The 20,964-nt window shown below is 46.8% G+C and overlaps 1 protein-coding gene across 1 annotated transcript in view; it reads left to right on the forward strand.

The window, feature by feature from the left end:
* c22h15orf39 (chromosome 22 C15orf39 homolog) overlaps window positions 1-10,537 on the forward strand; it is a 33,584-nt gene extending 23,047 nt beyond the window's left edge. Inside the window, exons 4-5 of the mRNA XM_064930655.1 lie at window positions 9,053-10,064; window positions 10,165-10,537. Coding sequence (XP_064786727.1) covers window positions 9,053-10,064; window positions 10,165-10,537 — 1,385 coding nt within the window. The remainder of the gene's footprint in view (window positions 1-9,052; window positions 10,065-10,164) is intronic.
* The last annotated feature ends 10,427 nt before the right edge of the window (window positions 10,538-20,964 follow it).

Consider the following 20,964-nt stretch of genomic DNA (forward strand, 5'->3'; position numbering starts at 1 on the left):
TTCCTCTATATGCGTAGTCACACTACTGTACTGAGTTGTTCCTCTATATGTATAGTCACACTACTATACTGAGTTGTTCCTCTATATGTATAGTCACACTACTGTACTGAGTTGTTCCTCTATATGTATAGTCACACTACTGTACTGAGTCGTTCCTCTATATGTATAGTCACACTACTGTACTGATTCGTATAGTCACACTACTATACTGAGTTGTTCCTCTATATGTATAGTCACACTACTGTACTGAGTTGTTCCTCTATATGCATAGTCACACTACTATACTGATTCGTATAGTCACACTACTGTACTGAGTTGTTCCTCTATATGTATAGTCACACTACTGTACTGAGTTGTTCCTCTATATGTATAGTCACACTACTGTACTGAGTCGTATAGTCACACTACTGTACTGAGTCGTTCCTCTACATGTATAGTCACACTACTATACTGAGTCGTTCCTCTATATGTATAGTCACACTACTGTACTGAGTCGTTCCTTCATGTATAGTCACACTACTATACTGAGTTGTTCCTCTATATGTATAGTCACACTACTATACTGAGTCGGTCCTCTACATGTATAGTCACACTACTGTATTGATTCTATATGTATAGTCACACTACTGTACTGAGTTGTTCCTCTATATGTATAGTCACACTACTGTACTGAGTCGTTCCTCTATATGCATAGTCACACTACTGTACTGAGTTGTTCCTCTATATGTATAGTCACACTACTATACTGAGTTGTTCCTCTATATGTATAGTCACACTACTGTACTGAGTTGTTCCTCTATATGCATAGTCACACTACTATACTGATTCGTATAGTCACACTACTGTACTGAGTTGTTCCTCTATATGCATAGTCACACTACTGTACTGATTCGTATAGTCACACTACTGTACTGAGTTGTTCCTCTATATGTATAGTCACACTACTGCACTGAGTCGTTCCTCTACATGTATAGTCACACCACTGCACTGAGTTCCTCTATATGTATAGTCACACTACTGTACTGAGTTGTCTATATGTATAGTCACACTACTGCACTGAGTTGTTCCTCTATATGTATAGTCACACCACTGCACTGAGTTGTTCCTCTATATGTATAGTCACGCCACTGCACTGAGTCGTATAGTCACACTACTATACTGAGTTGTTCCTCTATATGTATAGTCACGCCACTGCACTGAGTTCCTCTATATGTCACGCCACTGCACTGAGTCGTAAAGTCTATATGCATAGTCACACTGCACTGAGTTGTTCCTCTATAGTATAGTCCACTGCACTGAGTCGTTCCTCTATAGTCACGTCACACACTGCACTGAGTCTTTCCTCTATAGTCACGTAGTCACACACTGTACTGAGTTGTTCCTCTATATGTATAGTCACACTACTGCACTGAGTTGTTCCTCTATATGTATAGTCACGCCACTGCACTGAGTCGTATAGTCACGCCACTGCACTGAGTCGTATAGTCTCGCCACTGCACTGAGTCGTATGCATAGTCGCCACTGCACTGAGTCGTAAAGTCACGCCACTGCACTGAGTCGTAAAGTCACGCTACTGCACTGAGTCGTAAAGTCACGCTACTGCACTGAGTCGTAAAGTCACGCCACTGCACTGAGTCGTTCCTCTATATGTATAGTCACACTACTGCACCGAGTCGGTCCTCTGTATGCATAGTCACGCCACTGCACTGAGTCGTATAGTCACGCCACTGCACTGAGTCGTATAGTCACGCCACTGCACTGAGTCGTATAGTCACGCCACTGCACTGAGTCGTATAGTCACGCCACTGCACTGAGTCGTATAGTCACGCCACTGCACTGAGTCGTATAGTCACGCCACTGCACGTATTGTCAAAGTCGGGGCAAATCATATTTTCACTTGCATTGATCTCAATGGAAGACTGAACTTTCATGGAAGTTAGGATTCACTCCTTTCTTTATCAAATGTTTAGTAGGCAAAAACGGCTCTCAGGTTTTATTAATGTGATTTCAGGTTCTTGAATATAATTTATAGTAATGGGAGAGATACTACTATAATTGTACTAATAAGCATGTTTTCCATTCCCTCTCCATTTTCGAACTGTTAACATTTTAATTTCATTTCAAATCCATTCCATTTATTGTTTTGCAGAGTCGCCGTCACCTGATGCTCCCCAAAAGACAGCCCAGGTATCTGCTGCTTTCTGCTCTGTTACCCCTCCGTTTACTACATCACTGGCTACGTTTCCATGCACACTAACAATCTGATATTAAACTGATTTTTGGCTGTAGGCTGAGTACGACATTAGTCACCTTTTCTCTGCTTATGTTAAATCGGCATACGACGATGCTAAAAAAAAATGTTTTTTTCAATCTTCTATTTATTTAAACAGGAAGGGCTCATTGAGATTTAAAATCTCTTTTTCAATACAAATGCCCAAATAAAAAGGTAGTAAACCCAAAATGGCTTTGTAAATAAAAGTATACCAGTGACTGGGCCTATGAGAGACTAGAGAAGGCCAGCCAACCCTGGTATACAAAGTGCAGTGGTGCGTAAGGGTTTTGCAGTTTAAAATAAATCTCAAAGTGCCATGGTAAAGGGTGTCAATTGATCTCAAACACTGAGCATTCATATAATGATGTAATTTTTAGGACATGTAAACAGCTTCATCAGAGTTACAGTGGCGTGTTTGATCTGAGCATGTGACAGCAGAGCCTCCCCCTCACTAGTTCTAACCACACAACTCAAGTTGTAGAGTGGTCTGGTTGGTGGTGGAGTGGTCTGGTTGGTGGTGGAGTGGTCTGGTTGGTGGTGGAGTGGTCTGGTTGGTGGTGGAGTGGTCTGGTTGGTGGTGGAGTGGTCTGGTTGGTGTTTGATCTGAGCATGTGCCAGCAGAGCCTCCCCCTCACTAGTTCTAACCAACTCAAGTTGGTAGAGTGGTCTGGTTGGTGGTGGAGTGGTCTGGTTGGTGGTGGAGTGGTCTGGTTGGTGGTGGAGTGGTCTGGTTGGTGGTGGAGTGGTCTGGTTGGTGGTGGAGTGGTCTGGTTGGTGGTGGAGTGGTCTGGTTGGTGTTTGATCTGAGCATGTGCCAGCAGAGCCTCCCCCTCACTAGTTCTAACCAACTCAAGTTGGTGGAGTGGTCTGGTTGGTGGTGGAGTGGTCTGGTTGGTGGTGGAGTGGTCTGGTTGGTGGTGGAGTGGTCTGGTTGGTGGTGGAGTGGTCTGGTTGGTGGTGGAGTGGTCTGGTTGGTGTTTGATCTGAGCATGTGCCAGCAGAGCCTCCCCCTCACTAGTTCTAACCACACAACTTGAGTTGTAGAGTGGTCTGGTTGGTGGTGGAGTGGTCTGGTTGGTGGTGGAGTGGTCTGGTTGGTGGTGGAGTGGTCTGGTTGGTGGTGGAGTGGTCTGGTTGGTGGTGGAGTGGTCTGGTTGGTGGTGGAGTGGTCTGGTTGGTGGTGGAGTGGTCTGGTTGGTGGTGGAGTGGTCTGGTTGGTGTTTGATCTGAGCATGTACCAGCAGAGCCTCCCCCTCACTAGTTCTAACCACACAACTTGAGTTGTAGAGTGGTCTGGTTGGTGGTGGAGTGGTCTGGTTGGTGTTTGATCTGAACATGTGCCAGCAGAGCCTCCCCCTTATGCGCGACTGCTTCACAAAAATAACATGTTTGAACTTTTATTTTGATTTGACGATTTTTCTGCATTTATCATAGTCTTATCATGCAGCCTGATTTCTGATGTCGTGTTAACAAGATTATTTAGGGAACCGTTCTTCTTGCAACACATGTAAACGTTTACATCAAACTATACCAATCTGACTTCACAATAATCATATTGTTGTGTGCATGTAACAATACTCACAAACAATCCAGTATCACACTAGTTCTAACCACACAACTCAAATGGAAATGTCAACTAACTACCTATGATTATTATGATTATTGAACCAATAACCCTTAGAGTTAATAACACTGTGATAACTGCTGTTAATATTCAACCATACTAACAGCAGCACTACCTTCTTCCTGTACATGCATCTTTATGTTTATATCATCATGGTGTGGCTGGTGACACTTCTGCTTCTTGAAAGTCCAATATCTTGAAAACTTGACTGCTGACATGCGAAACATTTCTAATGAAAACAATGGATTTTTCCCTTCTATAGGATTACTCATAGAACAGCTAGCCTGGTCCCAGATCGTGTTTGGCATGACCATGGGAGTTGGCTTTACAGCCCAAACAGATCTGGGATCAGGGTATAGAACAGCTAGCCTGGTCCCAGATCGTGTTTGGCATGACCATGGGAGTTGGCTTTACAGCCCAAACAGATCTGGGATCAGGGTATAGAACAGCTAGCCTGGTCCCAGATCGTGTTTGGCATGACCATGGGAGTTGGCTTTACAGCCCAAACAGATCTGGGATCAGGGTATAGAACAACTAGCCTGGTCCCAGATCGTGTTTGGCATGACCATGGGAGTTGGCTTTACAACCTGGGAAACAGATCTGGGATCAGGGTATAGAACAACTAGCCTGGTCCCAGATCGTGTTTGGCATGACCATGGGAGTTGGCTTTACAGCCCAAACAGATCTGGGATCAGGGTATAGAACAACTAGCCTGATCCCAGATCGTGTTTGGCATGACCATGGGAGTTGGCTTTACAGCCCAAACAGATCTGGGATCAGGGTATAGAACAACTAGCCTGATCCCTGATCGTGTTTGGCATGACCATGGGAGTTGGCTTTACAGCCCAAACAGATCTGGGATCAGGGTATAGAACAGCAGCATGTGATACAGTGCAACTACAACTCAGACGTTTGTGGTAAGGAAGGAAGTGGAGGACCATTTAGGGCCCTGTATTCTGTCCTCTGGGTTAGTGACCGGATGGAGTATGTGTCCATAACCAAGCTACCTCTCTCTCCTTTTAACATCTCTTTTTTTTGTCCGTTTCATTTCAAATGTCCATTTTGCCTTTTTATTTTTAACCAAGTCCCCCCCCCCCCAAAAAAAATAAAAAAATAAATTCACCTTTCATCTCAAACCTCCATTTGTCCCCTACAGAAATGTGTTGGAAAAAAACAACACTGACATCATATCACTAGCATCTCTAACTTTTTTTTTTATGAAGTAGATTTTAAACTTGATATTTATTTGGTAAAGTTTGGTTAAAAACACACACTAGTCTTTGACATTCTCAACAGTTGTGACTGATTTAATCTTTTGACCTCAGTGAAATCAGTTATGTTGACAAACTGAATCATCTAATCCAGCTAGATAGTTGGTTATTTCCTGTTCTCTTCTGAGTGCTGACTTTGTTAGTGTTCACATGTGGGTCACATGGGGGTCACATGGGAACTTGACTTCTATCTGACCCTTTTCTTCCTGTATTAGCAAAAAATAAATATTCAGACCTGGGTTCAAATAATTACATGAGGCTGGATTGTGCTTTGCCTTGCACAAAGGAACCAATGGAAGTTACAATTTACTAACCCTGCCCAAATGGAACTGTAGGCAGGCTAAAGCAAACGCAAAGTATTTGAAAGATGTTGAAACCCAGGTGTGTTGGTTTATTCATGTTGATCTTCCATAGCAGCAGACTGTGTTGTCATGTAGCCTGTATACTGCAGCACTATTAGTATTCTCACCTTTCACTCAGAGGCTGAGGTAAACACTGTTCAGTCATTGGGTGCCTGCCAAATGAGTCCTGGTCAAAAGTAGTGCACTATTTCAGGAATAGGGTGCATTTGGGACTCATTGTTTTCTGATTTTAATAGATGAACACTGTTTTAGTCTTTCAGCTAAATAAGAGTTGGGTGGAGGGACCTGGTGGAGGGGCCTGGTTGGTGGTGTGGCGGAGTGGTCTGGTTGGCGGTGTGGTCTGGTTGGCGGTGTGGTCTGGTTGGTGGTGTGGTCTGGTTGGTGGTGTGGTCTGGTTGGTGGTGTGGTGGAGTGGTCTGGTTGGCGGTGTGGTGGAGTGGTCTGGTTGGCGGTGTGGTCTGGTTGGTGGTGTGGTCTGGTTGGTGGTGTGGTCTGGTTGGTGGTGTGGTGGAGTGGTCTGGTTGGCGGAGTGGTGGAGTGGTCTGGTTGGCGGTGTGGTCTGGTTGGTGGTGTGGTGGAGGGGCCTGGTTGGCGGAGTGGTGGAGTGGTCTGGTTGGCGGTGTGGTGGAGTGGTCTGGTTGGCGGTGTGGTGGAGTGGTCTGGTTGGCGGGTGGTGGAGTGGTGTGGTGGAGTGGTCTGGTTGGCGGTGTGGTGGAGTGGTCTGGTTGGCGGTGTGGTGGAGTGGTCTGGTTGGCGGTGTGGTGGAGTGGTCTGGTTGGCGGTGTGGTGGAGTGGTCTGGTTGGCGGTGTGGTGAGTGGTGTGGTGGAGTGGTCTGGTTGGCGGTGTGGTGGAGTGGTCTGGTTGGCGGTGTGGTGGAGTGGTCTGGTTGGCGGTGTGGTGGAGTGGTCTGGTTGGCGGTGTGGTGGAGTGGTCTGGTTGGCGGTGTGGTGGAGTGGTCTGGTTGGCGGTGTGGTGGAGTGGTCTGGTTGGCGGTGTGGTGGAGTGGTCTGGTTGGCGGTGTGGTCTGGTTGGTGGTGTGGTGGAGTGGTCTGGTTGGCGGAGTGGTCTGGTTGGCGGAGAGGTGGAGTGGTCTGGTTGGCGGTGTGGTGGGTGGTCTGGTTGGCGGTGTGGTGGAGTGGTCTGGTTGGCGGTGTGGTGGAGTGGTCTGGTTGGCGGTGTGGTGGAGTGGTCTGGTTGGCGGTGTGGTGGAGTGGTCTGGTTGGCGTTGTGGTGGAGTGGTCTGGTTGGCGTTGTGGTGGAGTGGTCTGGTTGGCGGTGTGGTGGAGTGGTCTGGTTGGCGGTGTGGTGGAGTGGTCTGGTTGGCGGTGTGGTGGAGTGGTCTGGTTGGCGGTGAGGTGGAGTGGTCTGGTTGGCGGTGTGGTGGAGTGGTCTGGTGGGGTGGTCTGGTTGGCAATGTGGTGGAGTGGTCTGGTTGGCAGTGTGGTGGAGTGGTCTGGTTGGGGGTGGAGTGGTGAGGTGGAGTGGTCTGCTGGAGTGGTCTGGTTGGCGGTGAGGTGGAGTGGTCTGGTGGGGTGGTCTGGTTGGCGGTGAGGTGGAGTGGTCTGGTTGGCAGTGTGGTGGAGTGGTCTGGTTGGCAGTGTGGTGGAGTGGTCTGGTTGGCAGTGTGGTGGAGTGGTCTGGTTGGCAGTGTGGTGGACTGGTCTGTTGCAGTTCTGTGTCTTGTCACTGTGGCAGTTTAGTCCTCCCTACACCAGACCACTCCACCACACCGCCAACCAGACCACTCCACCACACCGCCAACCAGACCACCCCACCAGACCACTCCACCACACCGCCAACCAGACCACCCCACCAGACCACTCCACCACACCGCCAACCAGACCAGACCCCCCCACCAGACCACCACACCGCCAACCAGACCACCCCACCAGACCACTCCACCACACTGCCAACCAGACCACTCCACCACACCGCCAACCAGACCACTCCACCACACCGCCAACCAGACCTCTCCACCACACCGCCAACCAGACCTCTCCACCACACCGCCAACCAGGCCACTCCACCAGACCACTCCACCACACCACTCCACCTCACCGCCAACCAGACCACTCCACCACACCGCCAACCACACCACTCCACCTCCCTGCCAACCACACCACTCCACCTCACCGCCAACCAGACCACTCCACCACACCACTCCACCTCACCGCCAACCAGACCACTCCACCACACCGCCAACCAGACCACTCCACCTCACCGCCAACCAGACCACTCCACCTCACCGCCAACCAGACCACTCCACCACACCGCCAACCAGACCACACCGCCAACCACACCACCTCACCGCCAACCAGACCACCTCACCGCCAACCAGACCACTCCACCTCACCGCCAACCACACCACTCCACCTCACCGCCAACCACACCACTCCACCTCACCGCCAACCACACCACTCCACCTCACCGCCAACCACACCACTCCACCTCACCGCCAACCAGACCACTCCACCACACCACTCCACCTCACCGCCAACCAGACCACTCCACCACACCGCCAACCACACCACTCCACCTCACCGCCAACCAGACCACTCCACCACACCGCCAACCACACCACTCCACCTCACCGCCAACCAGACCACTCCACCACACCGCCAACCACACCACTCCACCTCACCGCCAACCAGACCACTCCACCTCACCGCCAACCAGACCACTCCACCACACCGCCAACCAGACCACTCCACCACACCGCCAACCACACCACTCCACCATCACCGCCAACCAGACCACTCCACCTCACCGCCAACCAGACCACTCCACCACACCACTCCACCTCACCGCCAACCAGACTCCACCACTCCACACCGCCAACCACACCACTCCACCTCACTCACCGCCAACCAGACCACTCCACCACACTGCCAACCAGACCACTCCACCACACCGCCAACCACACCACTCCACCTCACCGCCAACCAGACCACCACTCCACCACACCGCCAACCACACCACTCCACCTCACCGCCAACCACACCACTCCACCTCACCGCCAACCACACCACTCCACCTCACCGCCAACCAGACCACTCCACCACACCGCCAACCACACCACTCCACCTCACCGCCAACCAGACCACTCCACCACACCGCCAACCACACCACTCCACCTCCCTGCCAACCAGACCACACACGTCTTTCTGTCATCCCCGTTAATGTCTTTCTGTCCTCCCGTTAATGTCTTTCTGTCCTCCCGTTAATGTCTTTGTCCTCCCGTTAATGTCTGTCTGTCCTCCCGTTAACGTCTTTCTGTCCTCCCGTTAACGTCTTTCTGTCCTCCCGTTAACGTCTTTCTGTCCTCCCGTTAACGTCTTTCTGTCATCCCCGTTAACGTCTTTCTGTCATCCCCGTTAACGTCTTTCTGTCATCCCCGTTAACGTCTTTCACTCTTCTTCATATCTCTTGATCATTTTTGGTGAACTGCAATCAAAGAACAATGTGATTTATCCTCCTGTCATTTCAAGTTGACACATTAGGCTTATGTTGCCTGTGTTTCAGGTGTAGAGCCATGTGACACGGCCAGGACACCAGAAGGAACGCTGTGTTCAGATGATCTTTGGAATAGCTCTGCCAGTGGGCTATGTTCACTGGCCACTAACACTGGACCATGTTCACAACCCACCAACCGCTGTGACATTGGAACACAGACCACCACCTCACCACAACACCTGGAGGAATGTGTCAGTCTGTCTCCGTCTCAGACCCCGAGCTGCAGAGCCACAGCTAGCCTCTCCTCTCAGAGACAGGACCCGAAGAGAGGATCATCATCATCCTCACACTTTAAGATGAAAGAGGGGAAAGGCAAGAAGAAGAAGAAGAAGAGCTTCCCCAAACCTCTGTTTGTAGGGACGAGGGATCGCACGGTGTTGGAGGGTGGTGGGAACACAGAGCAGGCTGGAGACTGGAGCATTCTAAAGAACACTGTTAATCAGGAGGAGGAAAGGAACGGCCGGCCGGTGTGGAGCAGTGACAATGCTGGCAGCGACTCTGACAGGAGGGATGGAAAGAGTGATGGAGAGAAAAGGGGAAAGGGGGATGGAGAGCGGAATGGAGGCAAAAAGCTGGAGGAAGACGAGGAGCCACCAGCCACACCCCTGCTGGAGGAGGAGTCTAACTCCTGGACGTGCCCTTTGACCTCAGACGAGCTGTCTTCGTCTCCTAGCAACAGGGATCGAGCCTCCACACTATTGTCCGTGCCGTCCTACAAGACCCCATCCTCAGGTTCAGCCTGGTCCCAGGGCCTCAGGACGAAGAGCCAGTCAGGGATGATCCTCAAGCTGAGGAAGGTGTTGTTTCCTGAGGGACGTAAAGGACAACAGACGCGATACCAGGCTGTCTCTGTCTCAGACCGAAACAGTCAGCCTCTTCTCTCAGACAGCCAGCCTCTCCTCTCAGAGACAGAGGATGGGGAGGCCAGGGGAAAGAGGGACAGGGAGGGGGACAGAGGCCAGGGGAAAGAGGGACAGGGAGGGGGACAGAGGAGAGGCCAGGGAAAGAACCAGGGATGGATGTCTTTCCAGGAGGATGTCCTCCAAGCTCCCCCAGCGAGGGCTGCATTTCGGGGGCTTCTCTTCTACCCTGCGCCACCTCACCACCTTCTCATCCTTCAGCCGACTGCCCTCCTCTCTGTCCTCCTCCCTGCGCCGCTCCGTCATGAAGATCAAGTACTGCCCCTTCTTGTCTGCCTGCCACAGCTCTGACCACCGCCGGCGCCGCTGGATCCTTCGCTCCGCCGTGCAGCGCGCCCGCTCCGTCATGAAGATCTACTACCCAGACCTGGTGGGGAGACGGATACAACACCTCTACGAGGAGGGGGACGGGACGGAGGTGTGGTACAGGGGTCTGGTGGTGCAGGTACATGAGCCACACCCTAACCCACTGAAGACTGTGTTCCAGGTGAAATATGACTCTGAACCAGAGTGGCAGTACTACTTGGAGCTGCTCATAGACTATGAGAAGGGTTGGCTAAAAATAGAGGACTGAGACAGGGCCGAGACAGGACTGAAGGCTAACTGGGCGTTTTGTCTTGTTTGGTTTTTGAAGAATGGCTGGCTTGAAGAAGAGTGAATCCTGGTGAAACATTATTTTTCCTGTGTGTGTGTGTGTGTGTGTGTTTTCACTGGTTTGTGTATTTTGACTGTGTTGTTTTTCAACATTTTGATATGTGTATCGGTGCTTTTCTCTGGGCCACTTTGTTTTTGCATCGCCTGGTGCCCCGGGTGGGTGGAGATTTCACTTTAGGACCAATGGAATGGTCTACAATATGCAACTTCCACCCCACCCTGTTTACCGGACGACGCAAAACAAACTCGTCCAATGATCCTCAAGTTGGTCTTTGCTAGTTTGTTGTTAAACTGTCAGCTGCTGGCTGCCTCCCAAAGGAATGCTGTTGGACAGGATGGAGATGATTTTTACTTAAGACCGATTGGTTAAACTGTGCTCCTTGCAACATGGAAACATAAATCTACCACCCATTATGTTAAATTGTTTGTATTTATTCATCCTATCAGTTAACTGTAATTGTCTCCGGTTCACAAAATAATCTTGTTAGACAAGATTTAGGCAGTTTGAATGAATCTTTCCTCTGGAAAAATGTCTAACAGTCTTAATTTATGTTAAGCTAGTAAGGCCATCACAGATGGCATCTCAAATGGCACCCTATTCCCTATATAGTGCACTATTTTAGACCCAAATGGCACCCTATTCCCTATATAGTGCACTATTTTAGACCCAAATGGCACCCTATTCCCTATATAGTGCACTATTTTACCCAAAAACTATTTAAAAAGACAAATGGCACCCTATTTATTTTTAAAAGGCGTTGGTCTAAATCCAAAAAAGAAAGGAAGTTGACATGAGCACCACCATGCCTAACCCCGTACCTAACACCATCCCTAAACCCGTACCTATCCCCCCTACCTAACACCACCCCTAACCCCGTACCTATCCCCCCTACCTAACACCATCCCTAACCCCGTACCTATCCCCCTACCTAACACCATTCCTAACCCCCTACCTAACACCATCCCTAACCCCTAATCCCCTACCTAATGTAACAGCATAACTTTAAACCGTCCCCTCACCCATACCCGGGCGTGAACCAGGGACCCTCTGCACACATCAACAACAGTCACCCACGAAGCATCGTTACCCATCGCTCCAGAAAAGCCGTGGCCCTTGCAAAGCAAAGGGAACCACTACTTCAAGGTCTCAGAGTAAGTGACATCACCGATTGAAACACTATTTAGCGCACACCACCGCTAACTAAGCTAGCCGTTTCACATCCGTTACACTAACACCATCCCTAACCCCCTACCTAACACCATCCCTAACCCTGTACCTATCCCCCGTACCTAACACCACCCCTAACCCTGTACCTATCCCCCGTACCTAACACCACCCCTAACCCCTAACCCCGTACCTAACACCACCCCTAACCCCGTACCTAACACCACTCCTAGCCCAATACCTAACACCATGCCTATTCCCCCACCATACTCTACCAGGGTTTCCAGCACCCAGCTTTGACCTACTACTATGTTGGTATTGTACTTCAGACTGTGTAGGCAGGTTGCTAGGGATTCAAACCTTCTCAAACAGCCTCATTCATACTGTTAGAGGGGCTTCCACAATAATGTGATTTGTACCACATACAAGATAAAGTTTTGGGTTCTTCACACACCACAGTAAGACATCATCCCATTACGAAACCTTTTCAAGGTGTTTTATTAAATGAAATCCAGCTTTGCTTTTATATTTACAAGACCATCAGACTTGATTGAGATGTTTTGTCTTGTAGTAATGTTTGGCTGCCTGTATTTTAGGAAAACATGAATCATAAGGTCCTTTGTTGGTCAGTACGTACCAACATAACAGCAGGTGGGGGTGTGTTGGGACACAGCAGCTCCGAGCCCGTCTGCATTCATGATTTCTATAACTGGTAGCCAACCGTTGAAATGTTGAATTAAACTCAGAACCACTTGTTTCAAACATGGTCCTGTTTTATCAATTGCTGTGCTGATCAATGGACAGTTCTTGACTTCCGGTCAAAATAATGTGTAGCTTAAAGTGAAGTTTGTACATGTACTGACTTTTGTTTTTGCAATGAAGATGTTGACGTACCAATATTACACATTTACAAATGATTAATTTCCATAATTTTAATAGCAGGACACTGTAAAATCTATTATTCCTCTAAAGAGTATGAATCGAGCTGTTTGAGAAGGTTTGAATCCTAAGCAACCTGCCTACACATAGTTTGAAGAACAATACCAACATCATACTTTCGGAATGCATGGTATAGTTTAAAACCCCTTGACTTTGTCCACATGTAGGTATGTTACAGCCTTATTCTAAAATGGATTCAATAAAATATGTTCCTCATCAATCTACACACAATAAATACCCTGTAAACCAGTCAGGATTGAGGGGGAGATGAATGGAGAAAAGTACCGAGAGCTCCTTGAAGAAAACCTGCTCCAAAGCTCTCAGGACCTCAAACTGGGGGCGAAGGTTCACCTTCCAACAGGACAACGACCCTAAGCACACAGCCAAGACAATGCAGGAGTGGTTTCGGGACAAGTCTCTGAATGTCCTCGAGTGGCACAGCCAGATTACGGATTCTCTGGAGAGACCTGAAAATAGCTGTACAGTGACACTCCACATCCAACCTGACACGAGATTGGGAGGATCTGCAGAGAAGAATGGGAGAAACTCCCCAAATACAGGTGTGCCAAGCTTGTAGCGTCATACCCAAGAAGTCTCAAGGCTGTAATTGCAGCCAAGGGTGCTTCAACAAAGTTCTGAGTAAAGGGTCTGAATACTTATGTAAATGTCTTTTTTTTTTCTTTGCAAACATTTCTCAACCTGTTTTTGCTCTGTCATTATGGGGTATTGTGTGTAGATTGAGGAATAAAAACAATTTAATCAATTTTAGAATAAGGTTGTAACAAAATGTGGAAAAAGTCAAGGGGTCTGAATACTTCCCGAATGCACTTTATATACAAAAGTATGTGGACACCCTTCAAATTAGTGGATCTGGCTATTTCAGCCACACCGTTTGCTGACAGGTGTATAACATCGAGCACACCACTCAACCTCACTAATGCTCTTGTGGCTGAATGGAAGCAAGTCCCCGCAGCAATAATCCAACATCTAGTGGAAAGCCTTCCCAGAAGAGTGGAGGCTGTTCTTTATAGCAGCAATGTTCCAACATCTAGTGGAAAGCCTTCCCAGAAGAGTGGAGGCTGTTATAGCAGCAATGTTTCAACATCTAGTGGAAAGCCTTCCCAGAAGAGTGGAGGCTGTTATAGCAGCAATAATCCAACATCTAGTGGAAAGCCTTCCCAGAAGAGTGGAGGCTGTTATAGCAGCAATGTTCCAACATCTAGTGGAAAGCCTTCCCAGAAGAGTAGAGGCTGTTATAGCAGCAATGTTCCAACATCTAGTGGAAAGCCTTCCCAGAAGAGTGGAGGCTGTTATAGCAGCAATGTTCCAACATCTAGTGGAAAGCCTTCCCAGAAGAATGGAGGCTGTTATAGCAGCAGAGGGAGGACCAACTCCATATGAATGATTTTCGAATGAGATGTAGTGTAGCTAACCTAACATTACCTAAAAATGTAACGAAAGCAAACCAATGTTATTTGTTGACTAGACTTTACTGCAAATGAGAAAGAACAATACACTAATATTGCAGTTAGCCATGATAGTCTTTATAATAGAACGCTTGTGACCACATAAATATTGCATTTGGGGAAAAAACATCTTAAAGTAGAAATAGAATTAAACAAACAGGCATTCTATTGTTGCTCTATTATAGTGGTCACTATAGTAGACATCAATCAAGTGCACAAGGCTACATGTGTGCAAAAATAACATTCACGGAGTTAAAAAAAATATATATAATCCCCCCCTCACTCACACACACAGGTGTTACTGTCAAGTTCAACACAACAAAAACTATCTTTGGGCTACACTGCACATAATACACTTTCTGCCTGTGGACATCTGTTCTACAATGTGCCAACAAAAGTGAGAAAGAGGGAAAGTGTGTGGTGTTTCTTTCACCTCTATAGTGGCATCCAGTTTAAACCAGGTCCAGCTACACTTGATCCCTGAATCCACTTGTTTAACAAGCAACGCCTCATTTTCACCTCATTCTATCATTCTGTAAATTAACCACATGCTGTAGAGGGAAACAGATAGTGGTTAGTTTGTTAGCTAGTTAACATTTCACACAGGTCTTGTAAGCAACTAACTCGTTATAACTTGAACGGGAAGGAGTCGTATACCAGTTAATACTATAGCGAATTAGTTAGGTTACTAATGTTAGCTAGCTAACGTTACAACATCAGATGAGCTAACGTTAACTCTGACTGTATTAGCCAGCTAATTTTCACACCATAAACTAAATTATTTGATCAGATGAGTAGGCTAATGTTGCTCAGCATTACTCTGGCTAGCTAACGGAGAATCCGATCCAGCTAGCAAGATACTTAACAATGCTAATACTTGTTCCACCACACTTTCTCCCTCAGCTAAAACTTTCCAAATGCCAGTTGTTTTTCGATTACAGTACGCTTCATCACCTTCTCACCACCGTCTCCGTGGTCAGGCTTCTCACCTAACGTCACCTCTTCATGATCGTTCAGGGTACGCGCTGCTGTAACTGCCTTTCCAGTCTTTCCAGAACGCGCAATGATGCTGTGACTAGCACATTGATTGTCTCTTCTCTCTTCAGTCACTTGCTGCGTTGCACTCTGCTTACAGCCAGTAGTGATCTTTTCTCATCGGATCCACACGAATCACGTAGGTCACCTATTTTGGATTCAAAACGGAAAATTTTGCCAAAAGGTGACTAGTTTGCATCCCTGAACAGGATAATGACCCAACACACCTCCAGGCTGTGTAAGGGCTATTTGACCAAGAAGGAGAGTGATGGAGTGCTGCATCAGATGATAGGGCCATGATCACCCGACCTCAACCCAATTGAGATGGTTTGGTTTGAGTTGGACTCCTTCAAGACTGTTGGAAAAGCATTCCGGGTGAAGCTGGTTGAGAGAATGCCAAGAGTGTGCAAAGCTGTCATCAAGGCAAATGGAGGCTACATAGAATAATCTCAAATTTATTTTGATTTGTTTAACACTTTTTTGGTTACTACATGATTCCATATGTGTTATTTCATAGTTTGATGTCTTCACTATTATTCCACAATGTAGAAAATAGTAAAACATAATTTAAAAATCCTTGAATGAGTAGGTGCGTCCAAACCTTTGACTGGTTCTGTAATTATTCGACCCTTTACTCAGTACTTTGTTGAAGCGCCTTCAGCAGCGATTACAGCCTTCTTGGGTATGACGCTACAAGCTTGGCCCAAGTCCTACTATATGTAGTAGGTCTTGTTCCAAGTCCTGCCACAAGCAACTAAACTTGTCCACATTATATACTATGTAAATAAGGAATAAACAATATGTAGAAAACTATTAAAGGGCCAATGTCGTCAAATGTGATAATCCTTTTATATGTTTTCACACTGAGGATGGAATAATACTGTGAAAATGATAATGCCCCATTGAACAGTAAGGTACTTAATTGTTACCCAGAAAACCACCTTTTAAATGTTTACGGTCACTGAATGTAAAGTTGAAATGTTGACAAGTAGCCAGCATACAGACATGGTTCCCTATCTAGTGCCCTAGCTCTGGTATAAAGTAGTGCAGCACCCTATTCCCTATCTATGGTCTAAAGTAGTGCAGCACCCTATTCCCTATCTATGGTCTAAAGTAGTGCAGCACCCTATTCCCTATCTATGGTCTAAAGTAGTGCAGCACCCTATTCCCTATCTATGGTCTAAAGTAGTGCAGCACCCTATTCCCTATCTATGGTCTAAAGTAGTGCAGCACCCTATTCCCTATCTATGGTCTAAAGTAGTGCAGCACCCTATTCCCTACCTAGTGCCCTAGCTCTGGTCTAAAGTAGTGCAGCACCCTATTCCCTACCTAGTGCCCTAGCGCTGGTCTAAAGTAGTGCAGCACCCTATTCCCTATCTATGGTCTAAAGTAGTGCAGGACCCTAACCCTAGTGCTCCTGTGGTCTAAAGTAGTGCAGCACCCTATTCCCTACCTAGTGCCCTAGCGCTGGTCTAAAGTAGTGCAGCACCCTATTCCCTACCTAGTGCCCTAGCGCTGGTCTAAAGTAGTGCAGCACCCTATTCCCTACCTAGTGCCCTAGCGCTGGTCTAAAGTAGTGTACTACATAAGGAATAGGGTTCCATTTGGGAACTAACCCTGCTGCTCCAGTTTCAACTGTTCTGCCTGCGGCTATGGAACCCTGACCAGTTCACCGGACGTGCTACCTGTCCCAGACCTGCTGTTTCCAACTCTCTAGAGACAGCAGGAGAGGTAGAGATACTCTTAATGATCGGCTATGGAACCCTGACCAGTTCACCGGACGTGCTACCTGTCCCAGACCTGCTGTTTTAAACTCTCTAGAGACAGCAGTGATTGGCTATGAAAAGACAACTGACATTTACTCCTGAGGTGCTGACTTGCTGCACCCTCAACAACTACTGTGATTATTATTATTTGACCATGCTGGTAATTTATGAACATTTGAACATCTTGGCCATGTTCTGTTATCTCCACCCGGCACAGCCAGAAGAGGACTGGCCACCCCTCATAGCCTGGTTCCTCTCTAGGTTTCTTCCTAGGTTCTGGCCTTTCTAGGGAGTTTTTCCTAGCCACCGTGCTTCTACACCTGCATTGCTTGCTGCTTGGGGTTTTAGGCTGGGTTTCTGTACAGCACTTTGAGATATCAGCTGATGTAAGAAGGGCTATATAAATACATTTAATTTGAAGAGCCTGTAGGCTAGAGCACATTGGCCTTATGATCAGTCTCATAGACAGCTATAGCCGCAGACACAGTGCTGCAAGACAGCCTTAACAAAATGGCACTTCTTAGTGAAGAGAAATCCATTCAAATCCAAAAATCACCAGTTTGCCACATGGGCAGGGGAACAAAAGAAGCCATTGAAAACACCTTACATTCAATTCAAGTCACAACTACACTGAACAAAAATATAAATTATTGCATGTTGAGTTTTATAAGATTTTACTGAGTTGCAGTTCATATAAGGATATCAGTCAATTTTTTAAAAATCAATTAGGACCTAATCTATAGATTTCCCATAACTGGGAATGCAGACATGCATCTGTTGGTCACAAATACCTTGGAAAAAAATAATTGGGGAGTGGATCAGAAAACCAGTCAGTATCTGGTGTGACAACCATTTGCCTCATGCAGCGTGACACATCTTTGTAGAGTTGATCAGGCTGTTGATTGTGGCCTGTGGAATGTTGTCCCACTCCTTAATGGCTGTGGGAAGGTGATGGATATTGGCAGGAACTGGAACACACTGTCTTACACGTCGATCCAGAGCATTCCAAACATGTCTGGTGAGTATGCAGGCCATGGCGGAATTGGCACATTTTCAGCTTCCAGGAACTTTGTACAGATCTCTGCGATATGGGTCCGTGCATTATCATGCTGAAACATGAGGTGATGGTGGTGGATGAATGGCACAACAATCAGGATCTCATCACGGTATCTCTATGCATTCAAATTGCCATCAATAAAACACAATTGTGTTTGTTGCCCATAGCTTATTCCTGCCCATAGCATAACCCCACTGCTTCATGGGGCACTCTGTTCACAAAGTTGACATCAGCAAACCGCCCCCACACAACGCCATACACGTGGTCTGCGGTTGTGAGGCCAGTTGGATGTACTGCCAAATTTTCTAAAATGATGTTTGAGGCGACTTATGGTAATGAAATTAATATAAAACTATCTGGGAACAGCTCTGGTGGACATTCCTACAGTCAGAATGATAATTGCACACTCCCTCAAAGCTTGAGACATTTGTGGCATTGTGTTGTGTGACAAAACTGCACATTTTAGAGTGGCCATTTATTGTACCAAGCAGAAGGTGCACCTGTGTAATGATCATGCTGTTTAATCAGCTTCTTGCTATGACACACCTGTCAGGTGGATGGATTATCTTGTCAAGGAGAAATTATTACTAACAGGGATGTCAACTAATTAGTGCTCAACACTTGAGAGACAGAAGCTTTTTGCGCACGTGGATCTTTATTCTAACTCATGAGACAATCAGGAGCATGTTTCACATCTCCATATGCTAGACTAGTATTCATTCATTTCTTCATTATTTCAACAAATAAGAAGCATTTTGGGTTGAGGTCCTATCAACTCCAACTGTCTGGGGAAAAAATAATCAATTTGGTGTCTTCTGACTCTTGACTGAAGATGTTCTGGCTCTATGTGCAGCAGCTGATCTAGATGTTCTGGCTCTATGTGCAGCAGCCGATCTAAATGTTCTGGCCCTGTGTCTAGCAGCCGATCTAGACGTTCTGGCCCTGTGTCTAGCAGCCGATCTAGATGTTCTGGCCCTTCTAGATGTTCTGGCCCTGTGTCTAGCAGCCGATCTAGATGTTCTGGTGATCAGCAGCTGATCTAGATGTTCTGGCCCTGTGTCTAGCAGCCGATCTAGATGTTCTGGCCCTGTGTCTAGCAGCCGATCTAGATGTTCTGGCCCTGTGTCTAGCAGCCGATCTAGATGTTCTGGCCCTGTGTCTAGCAGCCGATCTAGATGTTCTGGCCCTGTGTCTAGCAGCCGATCTAGACGTTCTGGCCCTGTGTCTAGCAGCCGATCTAGACGTTCTGGCCCTGTGTCTAGCAGCCGATCTAGACGTTCTGGCCCTGTGTCTAGCAGCCGATCTAGACGTTCTGGCCCTGTGTCTAGCAGCGATCTAGGTGCTCCATGGCTCCCGTCAGTCAGACTGTCAGTCAGTCTTATGAAGGCTTCAGACTGTTGTGGTTCAGAAAGTTTTATTTGAGACAACTGTACGACTACAACTATTAATTAAGATTAATTGTCAGATTCAACAGAATATCTCTTTGTTTCTTGGGACCTAGAACAAGCATCTCTGTTTTGTCCGAGTTTAAAAGTAGAAAGTTTGCAGCCATCCACTTCCTTTTGTCTGAAACACAGGCTTCTAGCGAGGGCAATTTTGGGGCTTCACCATGTTTCATTGAAATGTACAGCTGTGTGTCATCTGCATAGCAGTGAAAGTTAACATTATGTTTTCGATGGACATCTCCAAGAGGTAAAATATATAGTGAAAACAATAGTGGTCCTAAAACGGAACCTTGAGGAACCCCCGGAATTTACAGTTGATTTGTCAGAGGACAAACCATTCACAGAGACAAACTGCTATCTTTCCGACAGATAAGATATAAACCAGGCCAGAACTTGTCCGTGTAGACCAATTTGGGTTTCCAATCTCTCCAAAAGAATGTGGTGATCGATGGTATCAAAAGCAGCACTAAGGTCTAGGAGCACGAGGACAGATGCAGAGCTTCAGTCTGATGCCATTAAAAGGTCATTTACCACCTTCACAAGTGCAGTCTCAGTGCTATGATGGGGTCTAAAACCAGACTGAAGCATTTCGTATACATTTTTTGTCTTCAGGAAGGCAGTGAGTTGCTGCGCAACAGCCTTTTCTAAAATTTGAGAGAAATGGGATATTCGATATAGGCCGATGGTTTTTTATATTTTCTGGGTCAAGGTTTGGCTTTTTCAAGAGAGGCTTTATTACTGCCACTTTTAGTGAGTTTGGTACACATCCGGTGGATAGAGAGCCGTCTATTATGTTCAACATAGGAGGGCCAAGGACAGGAAGCAGCTCTTTCAGTAGTTTAGTTGGAATAGGGTCTAATAGGAGCTAATTTCTTATGAGAAATGTTTTTAGATTTTAGGGGTGTAACTGCATCTAGGGTATTGCACAAGGTTAAATTGAGTTCCTCAGTAAGGTGGTTAACTGATTTTTGTCCTCTGACGTCCTTGGGTAGGCAGAGGGAATCTGGAAGGGCATCAAGGATTCTTTGTGTTGTCTGTGAATTTATAGCACAGCTTTTGATGCTCCTTGGTTGGGGTCTGAGCAGATTATTTGTTGCAATTGCAAACGTAATAAAATGGTTGTCCGATAGTCCAGGATTATGAGGAAAAACATTAAGATCCACAACATTAATTCTATGGCACAAAACTAGGTCCAAAGTATGACTGTGACAGTGAGTAGGTCCAGAGACATGGTCCAGAGAGATGTTGGACAAAACCCACTGAGTTGATGATGGCTCCGAAAGCCTTTTGGAGTGGGTCTGTGGACTTTTCCATGTGAATATTAAAGTCATCAAAAATGTGAATATTATCTGCTATGACTACAAGGTCCAATAGGAATTCAGGGAACTCAATGAGGAACACTGTATATGGCCCAGGAGGCCTGTAAACAGTAGCTATAAAAAGTGATTTAAATTGAAATTTGCTATCGTAAATG

Source organism: Oncorhynchus masou, chromosome 22, assembly GCF_036934945.1.
Source record: "Oncorhynchus masou masou isolate Uvic2021 chromosome 22, UVic_Omas_1.1, whole genome shotgun sequence".
Classification (NCBI taxonomy): Eukaryota; Metazoa; Chordata; class Actinopteri; order Salmoniformes; family Salmonidae; genus Oncorhynchus; species Oncorhynchus masou.